Source organism: Panthera onca, chromosome A1, assembly GCF_046562875.1.
Source record: "Panthera onca isolate mPanOnc1 chromosome A1, mPanOnc1 haplotype 2, whole genome shotgun sequence".
Classification (NCBI taxonomy): Eukaryota; Metazoa; Chordata; class Mammalia; order Carnivora; family Felidae; genus Panthera; species Panthera onca.
The window spans coordinates 121,937,234-121,961,877 of record NC_138339.1 but is presented as its reverse complement, the minus strand read 5'-3'; the positions used below and the strand labels follow the sequence as shown (position 1 = coordinate 121,961,877).

Here is a 24,644-nt window from a genome sequence, read left to right as displayed (position 1 = left end):
CTTGAGACTATTGACAAGTAGCCATAGAAGCAGATACATAATTTGACTATATTAGATCAAGGAGGATTATTAACTCAGAATAGTCTCACAGCCTGTGGGGAAAAGGGAACAATGTTGAGACTTTGGTCAAAGGTCTCTGAAGACAGATTCCTAGAAGTTCAGGTGGGCTAAGATAAAAACATCAGCAAAATCCACCAAGCATATTATAACTAGAAAAAGGTCAATGATTTGGAAAAAAGACATTTACATTTATAAAATGCAGGCTAGAAACTGCTACTGAAGAGGAAGTGTTCTTGTTAATAAGCTTCCTTGGAGGAGAGGAAACTAGGACAGATGAGATAGTCATTACTGTCCTAAAAGAACTCATTACTGTCTAAAACTTGCCTAATTATAATACCTGTCCTATTTTTACAAAAGCAGAGGGAGAATAAGTGGTCATGTAGGAAATACTCTTAACCTTCTATAGACACGTAGACATCAGAAAACTCCCTGAAGCAACGGTACCGTGTCCAGTGCTCTCTGCCAGAAAGTATGAAAGAATACTCTGGCCTACACAGAGGGGTCACTGTCCTCTCCGGTCCATCAAGTAGGCTTAGTGGAAATAGCCCTGGACTTGGAATCACAAAAGGGAGCTACAGTTCTAGCTCTAGCTCTTCAGATCTGGGAGAGGAAGAGCTTATCTGGGTCTTAATTATTTTCATCTATGAGGAGGTCAGATGCTAATCACTAAGGTCTTTAGAGGCTCTCCTGACTCTAAGGTTCTATTAATGTAGGTGGAGGTTAGAGGGAAGGAAAGGAAAAGAAAGATGAATTTCTTCCTTGATTTTTATCCCAGTGGGCAGATGGCCTGTATATAAGAGGCCACAATTCAGACATGGAGATAAAGTTGAGTCATTAAAACCACATGCTGACTCAATCGTCAGCCTGAAATAGTAGCTGTAATACAATCACATGGATTCTTCCCTTTGACACTCAAACCATTGTTCTCCCACACCCTGCAGATCACAGCAGTTTACATGTCACTTTTAATGAACCGGCCCTGATAGTAACTCTCCTTTTCTAACTCAATGGTTCTTTGTATACTTTGTACTCAGTATACACTCCCTCGGGTCTCCAGAGACGGGAAGATTTTTTTTTTTAAAACATTCCTTTAAATACTAAGGAAAAGGCCAGGGTCTTTGAGGCTGGGACAGCTGGGACTGAGGAGGCCTGTGAGGCAGATCTGCTTGACAGGGCTTCAGTTTTTTGGCTCAAAGCAATTGATCACAAGGGATAGAGGAGGCCAAGCAAGGAATGGACCAGCTAAGTGCAGGAGCCACTGAAGGAAACCTGTAGCCACCAGGGCCTATTTTATAGTTTGAGAACGGGGCCTTCTGAGTCCAGCCTCTTTTATGTCTTCTCTTATTCTTTTGTCCAATGACAACAGGATTATTAAAGCTGGAAAGGACCCAAGAGACCATTTTAGTCCAGCTCTAGAAGAAACAGAATCCCCTACAATTGTCCAAGGTACATAGCATCAGAGTTACTTGACTCTGGGTCTTTTGATTTCTACCTAGTCTGATGCTGGTCACACTCTACTGTGATAGAACCTTTACAGCTAGTGTGAGGCCAGATCACTTTAGAGGACATGAATGCACTGTCTAAGCAGGATACCAGAGTAAGTCAAGGTGTCTCCCCTAAGAGATTCTTCTAGACACCCAGAGCCCAGGAAGATTAGGTTACAGGATGGAACCAATTTAAAAATCATGTAGTTCTCTGCTGCACTATCTCCTAGTATCATTCTCCTATTCCTTCTTACCCTGGGAAAATAGCATTTTGACTAATTTGGATCCTCTGCTGAAAGGTTATGTTCCAATAAAATCCCTGCTTCCTCTGCCTGTGAGTCCTGGTTTCCTACTTGGGAAGAAATAGAGAATGGGGCCTCCCCCACAGAGGGAAGACATTGATGTCTGGCTGCCTGTGTACAGGAAGCATCTGGCATTCTAGTATAGTTTCAGAGGAAGAGGCTTAAAAAGGGAATTCCCCACCAAAAATCTGATGCAGGTTGGCATTTAGCTGAGAGAGTCAACAGTGAGATGCAATGTACTTTCTTTTGGCTAGAAATACCTAATGTAAGGCCACATCACCTTATATGGTGAGTAGAGAACAATGTCACAAGAACCTGTAAAAACTAAACAAAATAAATACTACCAGCTGCACTCTCTACTCAAACACTGATCTGTAAGACTAAACGTACCCAGGAAGTTCTAAGTCCATCATAATCACCTATTCTTGCACTAGAGAACCTCTTCTCAAAGGATGCCAAGACTTGTAAATGAGGGATTCTCCTATTTAGGGAAGGTTCAGAGGTTGTACAGAAGAGCCCTCAGAAGGGAATTTCCCTTTGGGAATTCAGAGTATGGGCAAAAATAGGCAGCAACCTTTGGGCCAGGACACTAAGTTTATGGCAGCTAGCATGCTCTATACCCTTCATCCCAGGGTCCCCTTTCCAGGCTATGATAGGTACTTTAAGCCCTACAGATACCTCTGTGTTAACAGCTAAGCGCTGGCCAAAGCAAGCTGCACACCTCCTCCTTACAATAACTTTAAAGCGCTTTCAAACAGACCTACAGAATATACCAGCCAGGGAATAGGGAACACATCTTTAACTCTCTCAAAAATAGAAACCCTTGATGACTGCCTTTTCTGTTATTCCCACCTTCAACCTAGGAAAAAAGCCATCACTCCTAGTCCCAAAGGGCCTTCGCCAGACCCAATGGTGCAAGTCAGCCCTGCATGACGGACGGTGTTGGCTCTACCTTCTGTGGACTAGTCTCTTAGCCACTGTGCGCTTCCCTCCAAGGAAGCTTATCTACCGATCCTTCCCCCATACGAATGCCTGGATCATCTGTCCTCCTGTCCTCGTAATTCTTCTTAGAGGCTCTGGTTCAACTTAATCCACTTATATCTTCTGAGGGTTGTGGGGGAGTAAATAGGGAACACAAAGGCAGTGGAAGCTAACTCACCCAAGGAAAGGTAGTTGTCAGAGACAGTTCTTCCAATGGATTGCTCCTCTTTATTATTACATGTGAGGATAATGATGCCTAACCTTCTCTGTCTTTTCTGCTTGTGAAGTTGAGTAAGGACTCTTAACTTTTCTTTGTATTTCCTACATCAAATGTACACTTTCAGTCCCACGAGACCTAGTTCCTCAGGTCAGGGCTTTCTAATATGGGAGGAAGAGGCCCTCGACAACCCACTCTTGATGCAGGGCCTACTGTGAGGAAGTTTCTAAACTGTCAGAGCATCTTTACCCGTTCTTCAGCCCAAGACAAACAGCCTCACCCCTTCCAGGCCCAGGCTGGGCTTCCCCTGCTCACTTACCCTGACGGGGTCCTCTCTTCCGTCGGAATGCTGCGCCTGACTGCAGAGCTTCCAGAAGACTGTCCATCACACCTGTCTCATCGCCCTCTGTCATGAACAAAGATGGAGATGTATGCTTTTCAGCCTGAGCAGCATGCAGCATTGAGCCCCACACATAATGTATATGGACTGTTGACTGGCTTCCTATCACCCACAGTGGCTAAGGGCTGAGAGCAGACAGAGGGCTCAACCCCACAGCCCATGTTTACTTGCATCTGTTTGAAAATGGTTAAAAGAAAAGGTTTGGCTGCCTATTAACCACTGCAGACCTTGGGGTATTTCCTGGCAGTACCCTCCTTCCTATCACAACCAGGACTAGCACAGAAAATTGCAGAAATCCCCAAGTCTAATTCCAGAATAAGCACACAGACTGGGATTATGAAATTAATATGGAACAATATCACTCGCTCTTTATCCTAAAGTGTTTCACTCCAGTTCACATAAACAGGTCAGGGAGAGCCTGGTTCCAGTTTCAGAGCAGGGCTGAGGAAAAAGGAGAAACCCCTGATCAAGACTGAATTTCTTGTAAGTACTGACCCCTGTGGCTGCATCTTCCAGAACCAGCTCAGCATGTAAGCAGACCATCCTGGCTGGAATGTAAAGAGTTAATGTAGAATTCTTGTTCCAGCCCGGCTCTGTTTCCATGGCAACAGCTCAGGGTGGTGAAATCTGAAACTGAAATCCCAAGGAGCCTGCGGGCTTGTTAGCTACAAGGCTGGGCTCACTGCTCCCCGCGCCACCTGCTGGCTGAACATCACCAGTGCAGGTGACCTACATTTCCAACCTCCTGCATTGCCTTGGGGACCCGGGCCAGGGCCAGGTCTTGCTGCACAGCCAGGTGAGTAGGAGCAGCTTTCATCCTGCATGTCAGCTGGACTCCACCTTTCCCTACATCTAGGGACAAACCCTGGCCACCAGGGGAGAAAGGGGGAAAGTGAAAGATACGTGGTGTGGGCTTCAACAGCATTCGCAGAACAAAATGTTGTGGCTTATATATATAACTATAGGAAGGACTGTGGAAATGCTTCCCAGAAAAATAGGAAGAAAAGAAAAAAGTGTAGGCTGTTCTGCTCCTTAAGGTCCCGGGCCTCATCACAACAGGAGCTGCCAAAGCAAAGTCCTTGGGAGGAAGAGGTGCTAGAGCAGCTCTGGTCTCTTGTGCTCAGCAAAGCACTTGATTCTTGCCAGACTTGGCGGCCCTAAGAACCCCTTTACTTAGATAGCTGGTGGTGCCTCAGGTTCAAGAAGGGTGGCATCAGCTAAATTCTGTGCACAATGTATACTACAGTTCTCCTCACAGAAGGAGCTGACAGAGGCGGGGGCAGGGCATAAGCAGCAGGAAGGCAGCAGAGACCGGAAACAGAAGGCCAGTAATTAAGGCCATATGTTTCAACAAAGACATGCTTCTGGTAGTGAAACAGATTCTGCTAACGAAAAAAGAGAGCGGCCAGCCCCCATGCCCCCTCTCCACAAGTGCAATCCCTTTATAATCTGATAGGTACACACGGTTATGTGTGCACAGTGTGGACAACTCTGCTGAAGTACTGAGGACACAGCCCTTAGTGAAAATAAGCACAAAGGGAGGGCAAGCCACCAGTAAGAGATGGGAGTGGGTCCAGGAAAACATTTTGGGGAAAAGAACAGAAGATTTAGTACAGGATACAAAGAACAGGCCAGCGGAACATTCGGACGGGCAGAACAATACGTGTTACAGCAGTCCTAGATCACTGGGGAGATGAGACCTAATGCGGGAAAACTGGCAAAGGAGAGAGAAGGGTTTGAGCTCGGAGAACTGGATCGCGCATGCAGGGGAGCTGAGGTGAAAGTCCAGCATCAGGCTCTTGGAGGTAGAAGACTGCCAACAATCTTTTGCCAGGAGCTGAGCTCAGACATGAGCTGTTGTCTCTGGCCTCTACGTTCTAGGCAGAGAAGTCCTGCAAATGTTCCTGTTTCAACCCATTAGCCCTTCTCCTCCACTTCTTACCTGCATTCATGTCTATTAGTTGCTCTCTCTTCTGCTGCTTCTCCAGCCGCTCCTTCTCTGCCTTCTCCTTGGCTAGTTTTGCTCGCCGCATCTTTTCCTCTGTCTCCCGCCGCTTCTGGTTTTCCTTGACTGCTTGCTGTGGAGGAAAACAACAACACGTGGGCATGTATGCACTTACGCATATGCTCACCCAACACTAACCAATGTGAAGCCAACCAATGTGGAAAGTGAGAAATGTCCACAAAAGATTCAGTCCGCAGCTAGCCCTTGCTCACCACAAACATATTCTTAAAGTTGTGCAGATCCATGAAGAATTCTTCCACAGACACCTTCTTGGGGTCAAAGAGGAAGTACTCTCCCAGCTCCTTATAGAGGGTCTCCATGTTACAATGCATCATCCGCAACTTGTTATACTGTTCCTGTGCATCCTTCACAAAGCTGTGCGGCCAGGAAGTAAAGGACCAAGACCAAGAAGCAGATCCACTTCTCTGGCCCCGAGGAACACTCAGAGATGCACAAGGATGTTCAGCATAGCACTGTTTATAACAGCAAAACCAAGAAGCAACCTAAATATCGAAAATAGGGGAATGGCAAACCATAAACCATGGTCCACCTACAGAAAAGGAGGTGGCAATTAAAAAAGAGGCTGTTCTCCATATATTGCTGTGGAACCTGGGCTTAAGACATATTATATTCAAAAAGAAATACAACACGGTTTTGATTTAAAGTAAATTCATGAGGTAAAAATCAGAAGTTCAGTGGTAGTGGTTACCTCTGGTAAGGGGAGGGAGAAGAGAATACGTGTGTGTGTGTGTGTGTGTGTGTGTGTGTGTGTGTACTGGAGATGGGGCAAAGGGTAAGGTATCAGGGAGGAATTTTCGTTTATGTGCATGGGTTTTTTTTGTTTACAGAATTTTTTTCAAGAAGGAAAAATTGTCTATCACCAGATCTATCCTGCTGTTCCCCCACGGGACATTTTCCTTCCCTTCCTAAGAAGCAACTCCCTCATTTTAAGAAAGGATATAGTCATTTTTTCAACAAACTTGTCTTTCTCATCTGTGGCAGCTGGGAAATTCTGAACATCACGTTCCACATCAGAAATCTGTTTCTTCATTTGATCTAGGTTCTTTTGCAAGTTTTCAGCAGAAACTAAAGGAAACACAAAAACAGAAAGAGTTCATGATGAGTCTCAAGACCCTCAGCCTCCAGTCTTTGGGGCCCAGGCTCTGTCCATACAGCTGTACCCAGTTATCCTGGCTCTCACGCTCTCTCCTCTAGCTGTTTCCCACATTTCAGTTTCCATCTTTCCGGTTCAACTATAAATTACTTGATAACTGAACCTCCAGCCTCCATAAGGAGAAGACAGGTTTCATTTAATTTAACAAGAACCTATGAAATTCCCTGGGATCTTGGTCTCATTTATTGTAGGGCACACAGTTGAAGGGGAAGGAGATATACACAGAAATACAGAGGAAGGGCAGAAATCTGTTCCCATTTCTACCGAATGCTGCTTTTTCTTTGTGTAGTTCCAGGATGATGAGGCCTGATTTTTGACAATCTAGTCCATGCTTTCTGAATAAAAATAACTGCTGACCTAGACTAAAAACACCTACCTTTCTTCCAGTTGTTTTTTAGTATTTGGGATTTCCCTCAGAAAGGAGAGAGTGCTTCTCACTTCTATACACGGAGACCTCCCCTCTGCCTGATAATCCTCTACCCGTGGCTTAGACATCATGCCTAAACCCTCTCCCATTCCCACCTAAAATAGGCAGAACTGCAAATTATCTAAGATAAGATCTAGACCGTGTGTTACTTCTGTCCCTGTGCAGAGATTTTGGGGGCCTGAAATAAATAGCCTTCTAGTTTTGCCCCAACCTGCCCCACCTCGGCTGGCTTTCTCCACATGGGCAAGCTCATCTGGAAACTTGAGGACATCAGGATGGTCATTCTCGCACAACTCAGCCAAGAAGTGCAACAGTGTCATCTTCTGATCTGTGGACTTGGTGTCTCGAAGCTTGGGGAAAGAGGAGAAACTGTCAGTCTTGACATACCCAAGATCACCTGAGACCAACAGTACTTTGCCACACTGGGCCCCCAGAGGCCGGCAGCCTTCCCTTCTGTTGCTCTGCTCTAAACCCTTGGCTTACTTTACAGAGGAAGCTGATGTTGAAGCCGAAAGCACCAGCATTCCTGGAGCCAGCATTCATGTAGTTTCCAACAAGTAACGTAATCTCCAGGAGTTTAGAGAAGCTCTCACTCTTTCGTAACTCCTCACATGCGGCAGTCACAGAAACAATCTCTGGCTTAATATTCTCCACTTGCTCACTAAACTGTAGCTTGAAGAGGATGGCGTTGAGGCGAGGCCGCAGGCGGGGCACAGTGCCCATCTGGTGAGGAAGACAAGCAGTTTGGTACAGCAGGCAGGGAGAGGGAAAGTCAGAAAAAACGTACAGGGTTGAGCCTCTCCTATAGGAGGCTCTGAGTTCAAGAATACCAAACAGAGAGAAACATTGGTTCAAAATAGAAAAGAGGCAAGGAACAAGTACCATGGCTACTCTGGGGGAGCAGAGGAGCAAGGGAGTCAGGGAAGAGCTTACTACCATAGGCCTCACTCACCACTACACCAAACTGCTCCGACTCAGCCAGATCATCATATTCATCCTTCAGTTCGGAAAGCATTTTTAACTGCTCTGGCTCTGGCATCTGCTTAATGAGGTTCTGAAAGAGAGAAGGGACTGTCTCAGTTTGAGGGGGAAGAGCTGACAACCTGGGCCTCCTGTCAGCCCCCCACTGTGCCCAGGGACCACAAAGAAGGAAACATGGATTGGGGGAGAGGTAGCTAATGAGATGGCAGGACTTTTGAAAAATATACCAGGAATAACCTAACCACCAGAGACACGGACGCTTACCCAAAGCCAGCATTCCATAAATCATCCTCTAGACCATTATGCTAGAGGACCTCATCCTCTACCCAGAGAGGTAATGAGGCTAGTGCACTGCGATGTGAAGAGCCAATCCAGCAGAACCACCTTGCTCCTTACCTGAATCATAGACTCAGTGAGAACAGACTCATTCACCTCCAGGATGACATTCTTAATCTCTTGATAGGCCATGCGGAATGAACCCAGAAAGATGGCTGCCAGAAAATGAGACTATTAAAAACCTCCACCAGCTCCCCACTGCCTCTGTAGCTAAAATCCAAGTTCTTGAGTCCAGTGTGGAAGGTTCCCACCTCCCAGCTTTCTCTCTCATGAATCCCCACATTTTGGCATATACCAGCTACACCGTTCGAAGTACACATTCAACAAACACTGTGGCTCCTGGCCTTTGCTCACACAGGAATATTTTGATCTTCTCTATCTCTATACGTCCAAGATACTCATCCCACTCTATTTTTAGTTCCCCACTCCCATGACTCCAGCCTCAAAGCTGCCACTGCCTTCAACTGCTGATTCTTAAACTGCCATATCCCCATTCCCCAACAAACACATCCTGTCTTCCTGTTTTAGCACCGGTCTCGACAGTGACCCCTCAACCTCATCAGAGCGCATGCACGTACTCTCTCTGGTGGGAGAGCCAACCATTCCATTTTCTCTGGATGTGTGAGTTCCACTTCACCTCCACCCTCTAGTATAGAGTTTCACTCAGTTTCTACTATTACTGCCATTTCCATTACTACTATTCCTGTTTAGTTTCCTTCTCCTTCCAGTCTCTGGTCAATCCAGACCTCTCATCGCTCTCTTCTGGCACCTGGGCTAATGGATACCACTGGCAAAGACTCTGCAGATCACAGTTCATCAGTGTGTAGCGGCACCAATGATAGCGGGGGTCTCAGCACTGCGCCCTCTTGCAAGCTCCTCCCAAAATATCCTCATTCTCGCAACTGTCCCACCACTTCTGATTTTTAAGATATTGTTTCTCTTCGCTGAAAAAAACTGAAGCCACTGGTCAAATTACTTGCCAAACATTTTCTTATGCACTGGAGGTCCTCAGCGAGAGCCAGAATAGACAAGGCTTACGTAAAGACTGTGTGGAATTATAGAGAAGAAGCCTTGTGCCAACAGTTCTGTCAGCTTCTCAGCAACTACACCCATGTACTCATCCTTTTCTTGTGTCTCAAAAGAACACATGGCCCTGAGGACCTTTTCCTTCAGTGCATACACGTAATCCAGTTTCTACCATCTAAAAAACAAAAAACCAAAACCCTGACTTGAAACTCCTAACTGCCAACTTCTTTCCCTCACTGTCTAACATTCTAACAGCACAGCAGTCTGTTCTCTTCCACTGCTGCAGCTCTCATCTATTCTCCTGTCCCTAGAGTCCATGACAAGACTGTGAACGTCAGACGTGGTATCTTACACATAACCTACATACATGATCTCATTTCACCCTATTCATAATATCCCCATACATCTGTAGTATTAGCCTCATTTCATAGAAACCTAGTATTTAAAGTTAATAAGCTATTCAAATCCAAGGTCACACTGCCAGTAATTGTTGGAAGCAGGATTTAAATACTAAAGGATTCCAGAACCTCTGTTCTTAACTTTTATGCTACACCAAGATTATTCTTGCTTAGGCTACTGACTTTCCTCACACCAGATCCAGAGGAGCTGTCCTGTCCTGTTTTTAGGGGACTCTTGTCTTCATCTGACACTGCTGACTATTCCCATTTCTTTTTTTTGTTTTGTTTTGTTTTGTTTTGTTTGTTTTTTGGGACTTGGGCCCTCACTACTCCCATTTCTTGTAACTTTGTCATACCATTTTTCTTGCTGCTCCTTTCCAGTCTCCTTTCAGTTCTCCACCCCCCGCCCCCACTATTTACTTGCCCCTTTAGTATCAGTGGCCTTCAAAGCAACCTCATGGCTTCAACTATGACTCATGTGCTATCTTCTAAATTCCCATTTCCAGCCAAACCTTCCTCCTGATTTCTACACCCAAATGCCTAACATACCCATCCTTCTGGAGGAGTCCCCACAGGCATCTTAAATTCTACCCTAAAAGTACTCATTTCCACCCACCACCCTGCCACCTCATTCATGTCCACTACCCACTGATCCTTCCCAAAAAGACAATTTGCTCCTGCTGGATTTTCCTTTTTCAGTAAACGGTACCACTCTCACTAGAGTGATGTAAACCCAAGAAAACGTCTCCTTTATTCCCTCAGCCAATCACTAAGTTCCAGTATTCTATCTTCTTAGTATCTTCTGCCTTCCTACTCACTTTCACTACTACTTAAGTTTCCGGCCCTGATCACTTCTCATCTAGTTTTAAAGCGAGAACATAACTCATCTCTCTGCCTATAGTCTTCCTGTACCCCAGCAATCCAGCCTCAAAGTCACTGCTGAAGTAGCTTCTCCCCAAATTACACAGGACCATATCACTCATTTTCCTGATTAACATCCATTCAATAAATTCCAAAGCTCTCAGGATAAAATAGATACTTTTTAGCCTAAGCCTGTCAGGATTCTTCATGATCTGGCTTCTTTCTCTTTCTTGAAAGCTTCTTCTGCCACCACTCACCCGCATAGTCTTTACTCAGCTGTACTCAACTACTTGCAGTTTTCCAACTGCACAGTGTTACCTCGTGCTTCTGTGCCTTCACACATGCAGATCTCTCTGCTGGAAACAAGGCAGCCCACGCTCTTCACTTCACTCATGACTAATACTTCTTTTAGCTCAGTTAAGCAGGACCTCCTCTCGAATGACATCTAGGATGTGCTCCTTCCAGTACTCCCCCCAGTTAATTTAGATGCCCCTTTCCCGGTGCTCTCATACACATCCTAGCACACCCCCATCAGAGCACTCATCAGTCTGTGTTGTTACCATTATTTACTCTTCTGTCTCTACCAGATGCATGCTTCCTGAGGACAGGGACTGTACCTTACTCAGCTTAGTGTCCCTAGCACATAAGAGGCACTTAGTAATTTCTGAATCACTAAATTATATCTCCTAGACCATCCTTCCAGAAACTAATCTCAATTCTCTGAGTTCTGTTTTCCATATCAGTATCACTCAACTGAAAATAACAATGTCCTACTCCACGGTCGTATCATTTTCTAAAATAAGAGTTATTCTAGTTTTCTGGTCACAGAGATAATCTTGGGAAGAGGAATTATCTCACATTAGTTTCCATAAAAGGACTTACCCACGACAATATTTAGTAATATTTGCTGTCATTGATCTAGGTATACACAGCAAAGAATGATGTGAAAGGTGTACTGTTTTCATTCTATCACTGATTTTACTTACAGGTATGTGTATTCATTTACTTGTGTGATCTTGGCCAAGTCACAACATCTAAACTTTGATCTTCTCATTTGGAAAAATGAGGACAACAGCCACAATGCAAGACTGTGAGTGGGTTTTATGGAATATATACCCTTTCATCTCTGAAACACGTGTGTAGTATGTGCCTAATCGAGACTGCAACATGGCAGAACCTCAAATATTTATATGAACAAACATTTAAATCTATACTACTCAGCATTACCAGGGATCCACAACCAAACAACAACAACAAAATAAACATTCATCCTGATCATCAAATAAGTACTACCTGGATCAACTTGGGGGAAAAGTTTCTCATCCCACTTTGAGAAGTACAGGATTTACATTATTTGTTCTACACCACAAAGTTATTTTAGATTTAAATGCAATCAAACCAGTGCTGCATTTAAAGGAAGTTCTTGAAGTTAAAAAGAAGGAAATGCACAATAGCTAGAATATTTGTGGTAGATTTTCTGTGGAAGCAATGTAAATAGTAAAGGCTTTAAAATAAAAAAATCTGAAGTTCAAATCTCAGACCTGTCTCTAACTATCTACTGGACTAGGCAAATTCCTAAAAGCCTTAACCTCTGTTTCCTTGCCATAAAACTAGATGGTAACAATCTTGTAGGTCTACTGAGGAATTAAACAAGATGCTGGAAGTTCTTACAATGCTTGGCTACATAAGGAGCTCCACAAATCAAGGGACCTGGATCCACCAAAATTAAGATTTCAGAAGAACCCCCTCACATTTCAAATAGTTGGGAACACAGAGTTACTCACAGAGATTCTGGGCTGTCTTTGAATCCAACACCTTTAACTCTTTTACTTTTTTCTTTTGCACAGATTTCTTTTCTTCTCCACCTTCCTGATCCTTCTTGGCTAGTAAGGGAAAGATTAGAAAAGCATGATGAAGGAGAAGCCACATTCGTGCCTTATTGAACTACTGTACCAGCCTGGAATGGCTCCTCACCTCCTATTGGCAACAGTTTTCTTATTGCATTCCTTCAAAGCTAACCTTCTCTCTAACCACCCACCCTCCTATTACTGACCCCCCTACCAACTATAGTCAACATCCTGTTCCTTTAACTGTTTAACATTCCTTTAACTGTTAGCAATAATGCTTTCCCACCTACATCATATCATTTACTGGCAGATCTTTCTCTGAAGGACCAGATGGTAAATATTTTAGGCTTTGCAGACTATATGATCTGTCTCCACTGCTCAACTCTACCACTATAGCATGAAAGCAGAGATAATACGTAAACAAATGGGCATGTGGTTTGCCAACCTCTTACTAGAGTTTTCCACCATGTTATCCTTTGTGCTTATTAAAAGTCCTGTTTATCCTTCAAGCTCCATCTTGAATAGGAATTCTCTATAAAAATTTTCATTTCCAGGGTGCCTGGGGGGCTCAGTTGGTTAACCATCTAACGATTTTGGCTCAGGTCATGATCTCACGGTTCATGAGACTGAGACCTGAGTCAGGCTCTGCCCTGAGTGTGAAGCCTGCTTAAGATTCTCTTTCTCTCCCCCTCTGCCCCTCCTGCGTGCATACATGTGTGCTTTCCCCCTCTCTCTCTCAAAATCAATAAATGAACATTAAAAAAAAAAATTTTATTTCCCCAAATGCCTATGCTCTCCGAATCCCCAGTGAATTTGATACGTCTTTATTCTGTAAAGTTTTCCTTCTTAAATTAAACTGATGCTTTGATGTTATTTGTTATCACACCTCATTCAACAATGATTCAATGTTTTGTGACATTTCTTATGTATCATCTTGATCTTTTTAAACCCCGTTACTTTTTTTGTTAAGATTTTACTTTTAAGTAATCTCTACACCCAACATGGGGCTCAAACTCAGAACCCCAAGATCAGGAGTTGCACACTTCACTGACTGAGCCAACGAGGCACCCCAACCCTCTATTACTTTTTAAGTGTGGATACTTTCCCATCCCACCCACATTTTTAACTTCTGGAGCATGGACAAAATAATATTTTATTATCTCACTCTCTTAGCAGTTAGCATGATAGTAACATTCTCTAAGAAATGGGTGACGCTGGCTATTGAGGAGGGTTGGGAAGCAGACAGGGAAACGGGAACTGTTCTGGATGGACAGAACTGTAAAATATTCTGTCCTTTGGTGTAACCTGGCGTCAACTCTTTTTAGGAAGCTCCATGGGCGTATCTCCACAAGGAGGGTCAAGAAACTGACAAAGCTAGTTGCTCTGAGGAGAGGAATGAGGTGCTTGAGTACAAAAGTGTATTATAGTGAATAACTTCCTCATATACTGTTTGAATTTTCATTAAACCACAAAAAAGTACTATCTGGTACAAATAAGAAAGACCGCAAACAAAAAAGAAAATCACATGGCAAAAAGTACCAAGAGCTATTAGAAACTCATCCTTTGGCCAGATAGTCCCAACTCAAAGAAGGTATGTGCCAGATTATTCTGGGCACTGTGAATAAAACAGCAAATGAAATGGATTCCTGCCTTCATGAATGTCATATTCTAATAAGAAGAAATAGACAATCAGTTAATACATAAAATAGTGTATTAGTCATAGTTCTGTGAAAAAAAAAAAAATCAAGTAGGGAAGAGAATAGGGGAATTTCATGGGGGTTGGATTGTATCTTTGGTGGGGGGTGGGGATCAGGGAAGGTCCTAGAATGTGACTTTTGAGAAAAGACTTTTCTGAAAGTGAGAGTACAAACCACATGAATATCTTCGGGGAGGGGAAAGCATATCAGGCAGACAGAACAACAAATACAAAGGCCTGAGAAAGGAGCATGCTAGGTGTGCTCAAAGCAAAGCAAAAGGTCATTATGGCTACATGGAGTGAGGGAGAGGCTGGGAGAGTCACAGAGGTACTAAAGACAGATCATATAACAAAACAGAAATTATGGGTAGTGAGATAAAAATGGAAACGTAAAACATCCAGACTGTATCACAAAAACTTAAAAACAGGAAAGGAAAAAAGTAAAACTAAAGCTCTCATTTTATACAGGCAAGTAGAAAGATATGTATTCATTACTGATGTGAAAAAAACAAAAAACAAAAAACAAAAAAACGGGCGCCTGAGTGGCTCAGTCGGTTAAGTGTCTGACTTTAGCTCAGGACAAAATCTCATTGTTTGTGGGTTCAAGCCCTGCACTGGGCTCTGTGCTGACAGGTCAGAGCCTGGAGCCTGCTTCAGGTTCTGTGTCTCCCTCTCTCTCTGCCCTCCCCCACTCACACTTGCTCACATGCTCTCTCTCTCTCAAAAATAAACATTAAAACAAAAATTAAAAAAAAAATAAAAAACAGACTCAACTTGTTTGCTTGGCAATAAAATAAAAATAAATATGTGGTATATATACAAAAAAGAAAGGGACAGGGGCTTTAGAAAACTGAGTGGATCTGGGATAGGGGGCACCAGAGCAGAATTAGTCTGCCGTGAAAATAGAGCAGGCTCAACTGAAAATGAGAGCCATCATCTGAGGTAGGCCTCCTGAGATTTATGGAATTTACTTGCTACTCAGAAAGAAGGGTCAGAAAAGCAGTACTGAACCCTGGATGATGCTGAGCAGTCATGAAATTATTAATCTCATTTGGATGCAAATGGCTTCTTACTCTCAGTTATATTTATTCTTTGCCACCCATCTGTGTTTGTAAGGAAGAAAATGTTAACAGTAAAAAATTACATCCCAGGAGCAGGGAGTTAAGATGGCAGAGAAGTAGAGGGATTTTCCTCATCCCTCAAACACTGCTGTACGGAGTTTGGATCACTTACAACACCCAGGAAATCAATCTGAGGAGTGGCAGAAAGTTCTCCACAGGTGGAGGAGACAGCTTGGCAGGATTGAGGCTTCCCCACCTCCTGCTTTTTTTTTTTTTTTTTTGCCCAGGGTTACTTCAACAAACAAATCAAAGCACACCTAGTTAAAGGTCCAAACGCTCCACCACTACAAGCAAGGAGGAGCTCTCCAGAGGACTGACCAGTGGGACAGAGTAGCCAAAACATATCAACAGAGTGCACGCAACATACAGCAGAAACACTTCCTGGAGCGCCAGGTCCTGAACAGGGTATGACCCCATTTTAATATAGTAGTACTCTTAGATGCAGGACATCTAACAAGCTTTTAAAACACGCAAAAGATGGGGCACCTGGGTGCCTCAGCTGGCTAAGCGTCTGGCTTCAGCCCAGGTCATGATCTCATGGTTTGTGGGTTTGAGCCCCGCGTCGGAGTCTGTGGTGACAGCTCAGAGCCTAGAGCCTGCTTCGGATTCTGTGTCTCCCTCTCTCTCTGCCCCTACCCCATCTGCTCTGCCTCTGTCAAAAAAGTGAATAAACATTAAAAACAATTTTTTTTAATATGCAAAAGACAAGATGGAGGAAACTTAGCCAAAATGACATGATGGAATTCTCCCCAAAAGAAAAGTCAAGAAGAAATCACAGCCAGAGAATTGCACAAAACAGATATAAACAATATATACAAACAAGAATTTAGAATAACAATACTAACAGCTGGGTTTGAAAAAAGCATAGAAGACACCAGAGAAACCCTTGCTGCAGAGATCAAAGACCTAAGAACTAGTCACGATGAATTAAAAAAATGTTATAACTGAAATGCAAAATAAACTAGGTACAGTGGCAAGACTGAAGAAGCAGGTAAGAGAATAGGTGAAACAGAAGATAAAATTATGGAAAATAATGAAGCTGAAAAAAAGAGGGAAAGGAAATTATTAGCTAATGGAGATTAGACATGAAATGAAACACTATCTGTGTATCAAAGGAGTTCCAGAAGAAGACAAGCAAGAAAAAGTGCAGATGATTTATTTGAAAAATTATAGCAGAGAACTTCCCTCGTGTGAGGAAGGAAATAGGCATCCGAGTCCAAGAGGCACAGAGAACTCCCTTCAAAATCAACAAAAACAGGTCAACAGCACGACATACCATAGTGAAACTGGCAAAATACAAAGATGAAGAGAATTCTGAAAACAGCTAGGGACAAAACGTCCTTAACCTACAAGGATAGACACACAAGGGTAGTAGCAGACCTGCCCACTGAAACTTGCCAGGCCAGAAGGGAGTGGCAGGAAATATTCCATGCGTTGAATAGGAAAAATATGCAGCCAAGAATCCTTTCTCCAGCAAGGCTGTCATTCAGAATAGAAGGAGAGATAAAGACTTTCCCAGACAAACAAAAACTAAAGGAGTTCGTGACCACTAAACCAGCCCTGCAAGATATCCTAAGGGGGACTCTGTGAGTGGAAAGCAGCAAAGACTACAAAGGACCAGAGGACATCACCACAAACATGAAATCTACAGATAATACAATGGCCCTAAATTCATATCATTCAATAATCACTCTGAATGTAAACAGACTAAATGACCCAATCAAAAGATACAGGATATCAGAATGGATTAAAAAAAAAAAAAAACAAAACCAAGATCCATCATATATCCTGCCTATAAGAGACTGAGGACCGTGTAAGACACCTGCAGAGTGAAAGTGAGGGGATGGAGAACCATCTACCAGGCTAATGGATGTCAAAAGAAAGCTGGAGTATCCATACTTATATCAGACAAACCAGACTTTAAAACAAAGACTGTAACAAGAGATGAAGAAGGGCATGGTATCATAATTAAGGTGTCTATCCATCAAGAAGAGCTAAGAACTGTAAATATTTATGCTCCCAAGTTAGAAGTACCCTAATATATAAATCAATCACAAACATAAGCCAACTTACTAATAACAATAGCATAATTGTTGGAGATTTTACTATTCCACATACACCAATGGACAGAACATCTAAGCAGAAAACCAACAAGGTAACAACAGCTCTGAATGACACACTGGATCAGATGGACTTAACAGATACACTCAGAACATTCCATCCTAAAGTATCAGAATACACATTCTTCTTGAGTGCACATGAAACATTCTCCTGATCACATATTGGGTCACAAATTAGCCCTCAACAGGTACAAAAAGACTGAGATCATACCATGCATATCTCCAAATCACAAGGCTATGAAACTTGAAATCAACCACAAGAAAAAATTTAGAAAGCACCCAAATGCATGGGGTTAAAGAACATCCTACTCAAGAATTACCAGGTTAACCAGGAAATTAAAGAAGAAATTAAAAAATACACAGAAGCAAATGAAAATGAAAACACAAAAGTCCAAACCCTTTGAGATGCAGCAAAGGTGGTCCTGAGAGGAAAATACATTTCAATTCAGGCCTATCTCAAGAAGCAAGAAAGGTCCTAAATTCACAACCTAACCGCACACCTAAAGTAACTAGAAAAGGAGCAGTAAATAAAACCCAAAGCCAGGAGAAGAAGGGAAATAATAAAGATTAGAGGAGAATTAAACGATGCAGAATGCAAAAAAAACCACCAGTAGAACAGATAAATGAAACTAAGAGCTGGTTTTTTGAAAGAATAAACAAAATTGATAACCCCCTAACCAGATTTCTCAAAAAAGAGGACCCAAATAGATAAAGTCATGAGGGAAAGAAGAGAGATCACAACCAACACTACAGAACTACAAACTATTTAAGAGAATATTATGAAAAATTATATACCAACACACTGGACAATCTGAAAGAAATGGACAAATTCCTAGACACTCACACACTACCAAACTCAAACAGGAAGAAATTGAAAATTTGAACAGGCCCATAAGCAGCAAAGAAATCAAATCAGTTATCATAAATCTCCCAACAAATCAGAATCCTGGGCCAGATGGCTTCCCAGGGAAATTCTACCAGACATTTAAAGCAGCTAATACCTATTCTCAAACTGTTCAAAAAAACAGAAATGGAAGGAAAGGGGGTGCCTGCATGGCTCGGTCGGTTAAGAGTCTGACTTTGGCTCAGGTCACGATCTCGTGGTTTGTGAATTCAAGCCCCGTGTCAGGATCTGTGCCAACAGCTCAGAGCCTGGAGCCTGCTTCAGATTCTGTGTTTCCGTCTCTCTTTGCCCCTCCCCTACTTGTGCTCTGTCTCTATCAAAAATAAATAAAAAATGTAAAAAAAATTTTTTTTTAAAAAAGAAACGGAAGGAGAGCTTCTAAACTCATTCTATGAAGCCAGCATTACCTGGATTCCTAAACCAGTCAAAGACCCCACTAAAAAGGAGAATTAGAGGCCAATATCCCTGATGAAATTGGATACAAAAATTCTCAATAAGATATTAGCAAATCAAATTCAACAGTACATTAAAAGAATTATTCACTATGATCAAGTGGGGTTCATTTCTGGGCTGCAAGGCTGGTTCAATTTTTGCAAATCAATGTGATACAACACATTAATAAAAGAAAGGGTAAGAACCATATGATCATTTCAGTAGATACAGAAAAAGCATTTGACAAAATACAGCATCCTCTCCTGATCAAAACCCTCAAGAAAGTAGGGATAGAAGAACATACCTTAATATAATAAAAGCAATTTATGAAAGGCCCTCAGCTAGTATCATCCTCAATGGGGAAAGACTGAGAGCTTGGTCAGGAATGTGACAGGGATGTCCACTCCCACCACTGCTGTTCAACATAGGGTTGGAAGTCCTAGCCTCAGCTGACAACAAAAAGAAACAAAAGGCATCCAAACTGGCAAGGAAGAAGTCAAACTTTCACTCTTCACAGATGAAATGATTAACTCTCATGGAAAACCCAAAAGATCCCACCAAAAAACTGCTAGCATGGATACACAAATTCAGCAAAGCTGTAGGATATAAAAATCAATGTACAGAAATAGGTTGCATTTCTATATACCAATAATGATGCAGCAGAAAGAGTTTTCAAGGAACTGATCCCATTTACAATTGCACCAAAAACCGTAAAACACCTAGGAATAAACCTAACCAAAGAGGTAAAAGATCTGTATGCTGAAAGCTATAGAAAGCTTATGAAAGGAATTGAAGAAGATAAAAAGAAATGGAAAAATATTCCATGCTTACGGATTGGAAGAACAACTATTATTAAAATGTTAATACTACACAAAGCAATTTACACTTTGTGTACGCAATCCCTATCAAAATAGCACCAGCATTCTTCAAAGAGCTAGACCAATCCTAAAATTTGTATGGAACCACAAAAGATCCCAAGTAGCCCAAGTAATGTTGAAAAAGAAAACCAAAGCTGGAGGCATCACAATTCTGGATTTTAAATTGTATTACAAAGCTGTAATCATCAAGACAGTATGGTATTGACACAAAAACAGACACACAGATCAATGGAATAGAGAACTCAGAAATAGACACAAATATATGGCAAACTAATCTTTGACAAAGCAGGAAAGAGTATCCAATAGAAAAAGAACATTCTCGTCAGCAAATGGCACTGGGAGAACTGGACAGCAACATGCAGAAGAATGAAACTGGACCACTTTCTTACATGAATAAATTCAAAATGGATGAAAGACCTATTGTGAGACAGGAAACCATCAAAATCCCACAGGAGAAAATAGGCAGCAACCTCTTTGACACCTTGGCCACAGCAACTTCTTACTTGACATGTCACCACAGGCAAGATAAATAAAAAGCAAAAATGAACTATTGGGACCACATCAAGATAAAAAACTTTTTTCTGCACAGGGAAGGAAACAATCAGCAAAACTAAAAGGCAACTGATGGAATGGGAGAAGATATTTGAACTGATATATCAGATCAAGGGTTAGTATCCAAAATCTACTAAGAAGTTACCAAACCCAACACCCAAAATCAAATAATCCAGTGAAGAAGTGGGCAGAAGACATGAACAGGCACTTTTCCAAAGAAGACATCCAGATGGCTAACAGACACACGCAAAGATGTTCAACATCACTCATCATCAGGGAAATAAAAAACAAAACCACAATGAGATACCACCTAACACCTGTCAGAATGGCTAAAATTAACAATTCAGGAAATAACAGAGGTTGGTGAGGATGCGGAGAAAGAGGATCTCTTTTGCACTGCTGGTGGGAATGCAAACTGGCCGCAGCCGCTCTGGAAAACAGTCTGGAGTTTCCTCCAAAAATTAAAAAAAGAACTACCCTATGACCCAGCAATAGCACTACTAGGAATTTATCCAAAGGATATAAAAATGCTGATTCGAAGGAGCACATGCACCCCAATGTTTATAGCAATGTTATCAACAATAGCCAAATTATGGAAAGAGTCCAAATGCCCATCAACTGATGAATGGATAAAGAATATGTGGTTTATATGTACAACGGAATACTACTCAACAATAAAAAAGAATGAAATCTTTCCATTTGCAACAACGTGGATGGAACTAACGTGGATGGAACTTATTACACTAAACGAAATCAGTCAGAGAAAGATGTCATATGACTTCATCCATATGTGGAATTTGAGACACTCAACAGATAAACATAGAAAAAGGAAGGAAAAATAACAAAGACAGAGACGGAGGCAAACCAGAAATACAGAGAACTGAGGGTTGCTGGAGAGAAGGGAGGTCAGTGGGGGGATGGATTATGGGTGATGGGCATTAAGAAAGGCATTTGTTGGGACGAGCAATGGGTGTTATAGGTAAGTGATAAATCACTGGGTCCTATACTTGAAGCCAAGACTACACTGTACATTAACTAACTTTAAATACAAACAAAAAAGGGGACAAAAGGTCCCTTTTTGTGGAAGATAGAACTACATGTAGCAATTCATAACAACCACTTAGACTAATGATGAACTACTACAACTAATAATTTACACAAGCATATGTGTAGAGGCCCCTTTTAGACCAGAGGCTTGAGCGACAGATTATAGAAAGGACTCACAGTGACCCCTGGGGGCTGATTACACACAGGCCCATTAGATGACCCCCCTTCAAGATATCCATAGGCCCTAACTGACCAATTCCATACATCCCTAGACATACCTCTTCACCTTCCCTCTTAAAAAAAATTTTTTTTCTTAATATTTATTTATTTTTGATAGAGAGAGCATGAGCAGGGGAGGGGCAGAGAAGGAGACACAGAATCGGAAGCAGGCTCCAAGCTCTGAGATGTCAGCACAGAGCCTGACGCAAGGCTGAAGTCAGACACCCAAGCGACTGAGCCACCCAGGTGCCCCCTCACCTTCCCTCTTTAAAAACAGTCCCCATCCACTACCTCATTGCAGATAGCCTTTCCTCTGCTGTCCTGCCCACTGCTCCCTTGTGGGGGTGTATTCAATAAACTTATATCTGCTTTATTCTGCCTCAGGTGAATCCTTTCAGCACCTGCGTCATCGGCTTCCTTACCCCACATTAGGAGGCCTCCCTCAGATCAAGAATGACACCACAATATGGACTTCTTAGCTCTACCAAAATGGAGTATCCCCACATAGAGGAAATATATTGTATTTAAAAACTGGGGAGGGTAAAGGGACCTGAATGAAAAGAGAGTTTCTATGCTTCACTGGAACTGGTGAAACATCAGTATCATTAGACTAGGATACGTTATAAGAGTATGTATAATGTCACACTTGGAGGAACACCCAAGCAACCTATATGAAGTGATAAACTCAGGTACTATACATTAATCAAAATGGAATCCTAACAAATGTTCAAAGAAACCACAGTAAATTAAGAGAAAAAGATGAAACAAACAGAAAACACAATGACAGACTTAAGCCCTAACATTCAGTAATTACCTTTAATATAAAGGGTCTAAATACAATAATTAACAGAGATAGGCTATAGTTTAAGTGCCTGACAATTAGCTTTTTGGATTCTGATGTATGAACCTGACTTTACGTTTCTGATTGCTGAGGCATCCATTTCAAAGACATCTATCTCCATATTGCCAGCTATACATCTATATAAAGAGCCAGGCTGCCCACCCATAAAGCTTCCCTTTTAGAAAGCCCTGGGTAACCTAAAATAACTGTTTGAGTGGCCCCGCTTTTCTCTTACTGCAACTTAATTCTTGCTATTATGTTTTAAAGTCACCAATAGAGTCAACTGGCAAAACCCTAGGTACCCCACCCTTGACCCTGATAAAAGCAGAACTCCAGGGCTGGCCTTTCTCTCTTGCTCTACCAGAGACTTCGCTGTGTGGCCCCAGGTGTGTCCTGCACACTCCAGGACCTGTGAACAATAAACTTTCTTTCAAAGCTCCCCGATAACTGTTGCTGAACTGCATCCTGCAATCATAAGAACCAGCTTCAGCATGGGTTCTGCTCAGGAAAATATGTGTGCGGGCTCCCTGTGTGTGTGGGAGCTTGTAGCAAGTAGCAGGGCTCAAATGAGTACCTCCAGGCATTCCAAGCTGACAGCGATACTGATGGTCTCAGACAGACACAAAACAATGGCCAGATTAACAAAAGACCCAACAATATGCTGGTCTATGAATTTACTTCAAAAACAAAAATAAAGGTAGGTTGTAAGTAAAAGGTTGAAAAAAGATACACCATGCAAATATTTTTTTTAAAAAAAGCAGTGTCTAGGGGTCCCTGGGTGGCTCAGTTGGTTAAATGTCTGCCTCTTAATTTCGGCTCAGATCGTGATCTCATGGCTCAGAGGATACAGCCCCACACTGGGCTCCATGCTGACAACATGCAGCCTGCTTGGGGTTCTCTGCCTCTTCTCTCTCAGTCTTCTCCCTCACCTTCTCTCTCTCAAAATAAATAAATAAACTTTAAAAAAAAAAGTATCTATATATTACATCAGGGCAAAGAAAATACATAAACAAAGAGGGAATTACATAATGATTAAAAGATCAATCCACTAGTAAGGCATAACAATTCTAAATGTGTATGTACCAAACAACAGGCTCCTGAATACAATAAACAAAAACTGAGAGATGAAATGAGAACCCAACATACCAATACTTTAAGACATCAATATCCTACTCTCAGTAATGGGTAGAATTACTAGGCAGAAGATCAGCAAGGATACAGAACAAGTGACCACTACACTCAATCAACAGTAATACCTAGTAATACGTAGGAAACACTTCACCCAAAGCAGTGGAAAAAACATTTTTTTCAAGCGCTTCACTGGACATTCACCAAGAAAGATGCTATCTTGGGCCATAAAATAAACCACAACAGATTTAAAGGACTGAAATCAGAGCATGTTCTCTAACCATAATGGTATCAACCTATAAATCAGTTAACAGGTAACAGGAAAATATCCAAACATTTGAAACTAAAGAACTACTTCTAAGTAAACTGTGAATCAAAGAGGAAGTCTCAAGAGAAAATTTTAAGATACACAGAACTAAATGAAAATGTAAGCACAACACATAAAAATATATGGGGTGCAGCTACAACAATGCTGACAGTTAAAGTGACAGCCCCAAGTTTATATCAGAAAAGATCACAAGTCAATAGTCCCATTTTCTATCTCAAGAAACTAGAAAAAGAGCAAAACAAATCCAAAGCAAGAAGGAATGAAATAAAGGACATAAGAGCAGAAATCAATAAAAATGAAAATAGAGAAAAACCAATGACTCAAAAAGCTGCTTGAAAAACATCAATTAAATAGGTAAACATCCAGAAAGACTGACAAAGATAAAAAGGGAGCCCTATATTACCAATATGAGGAATAAAATAGATTATCACTAGAGGTCCTGCTACCAATGAAAGCATAGTAACGGAATACCACAAACAACTCTGTACTCATGAAATGGACAATTTACAAGAGACGGACCTATTCCTCAAAAGCTACCATCTATCAAAACTCAACCAAGATGAAATAAATAACCTGAATACTCCCGAAACCATTTTAACAATTGAATTCAAAATTAAAAGGCTCCTGAAAAAAAAGGTGGTTCAGAAGATTTCACTAGAAACTTCCTTAAAACATTTAAAGAAAAATGAATGCCAATTTAATATAATGTCTTCCAGAAAATAGAAGACGGGACACTTTCTCCTTCACTTTATGAATGCCAATGAATTGTTTATTTTAGTTATTTTTATGTTATGTGAATTTCACCTCAATAAAAAATTGGTAATTAAGATGTGTAAAATCACAGGGGCACCTGAGTAACTCAGTCAGTTAAGCATCTGA

General features: G+C 41.8%; 1 protein-coding gene across 3 annotated transcripts in view; it reads right to left on the bottom strand.

Annotated features, from left to right (window-relative positions):
• Positions 1-24,644, bottom strand: part of DIAPH1 (diaphanous related formin 1) — a 103,416-nt gene that overhangs the window by 4,625 nt on the left and 74,147 nt on the right. For all 3 annotated transcript variants that reach the window (XM_078450168.2, XM_060635890.3, XM_060635888.3), the window contains 9 exons: positions 12,437-12,535; positions 8,428-8,522; positions 8,003-8,104; positions 7,534-7,773; positions 7,271-7,400; positions 6,411-6,535; positions 5,662-5,826; positions 5,387-5,522; positions 3,364-3,450 (listed from right to left, as the gene is read on the bottom strand). In XM_078450168.2, the coding sequence (XP_078306294.1) occupies positions 3,364-3,450; positions 5,387-5,522; positions 5,662-5,826; positions 6,411-6,535; positions 7,271-7,400; positions 7,534-7,773; positions 8,003-8,104; positions 8,428-8,522; positions 12,437-12,535 (1,179 nt within the window). The remainder of the gene's footprint in view (positions 1-3,363; positions 3,451-5,386; positions 5,523-5,661; positions 5,827-6,410; positions 6,536-7,270; positions 7,401-7,533; positions 7,774-8,002; positions 8,105-8,427; positions 8,523-12,436; positions 12,536-24,644) is intronic.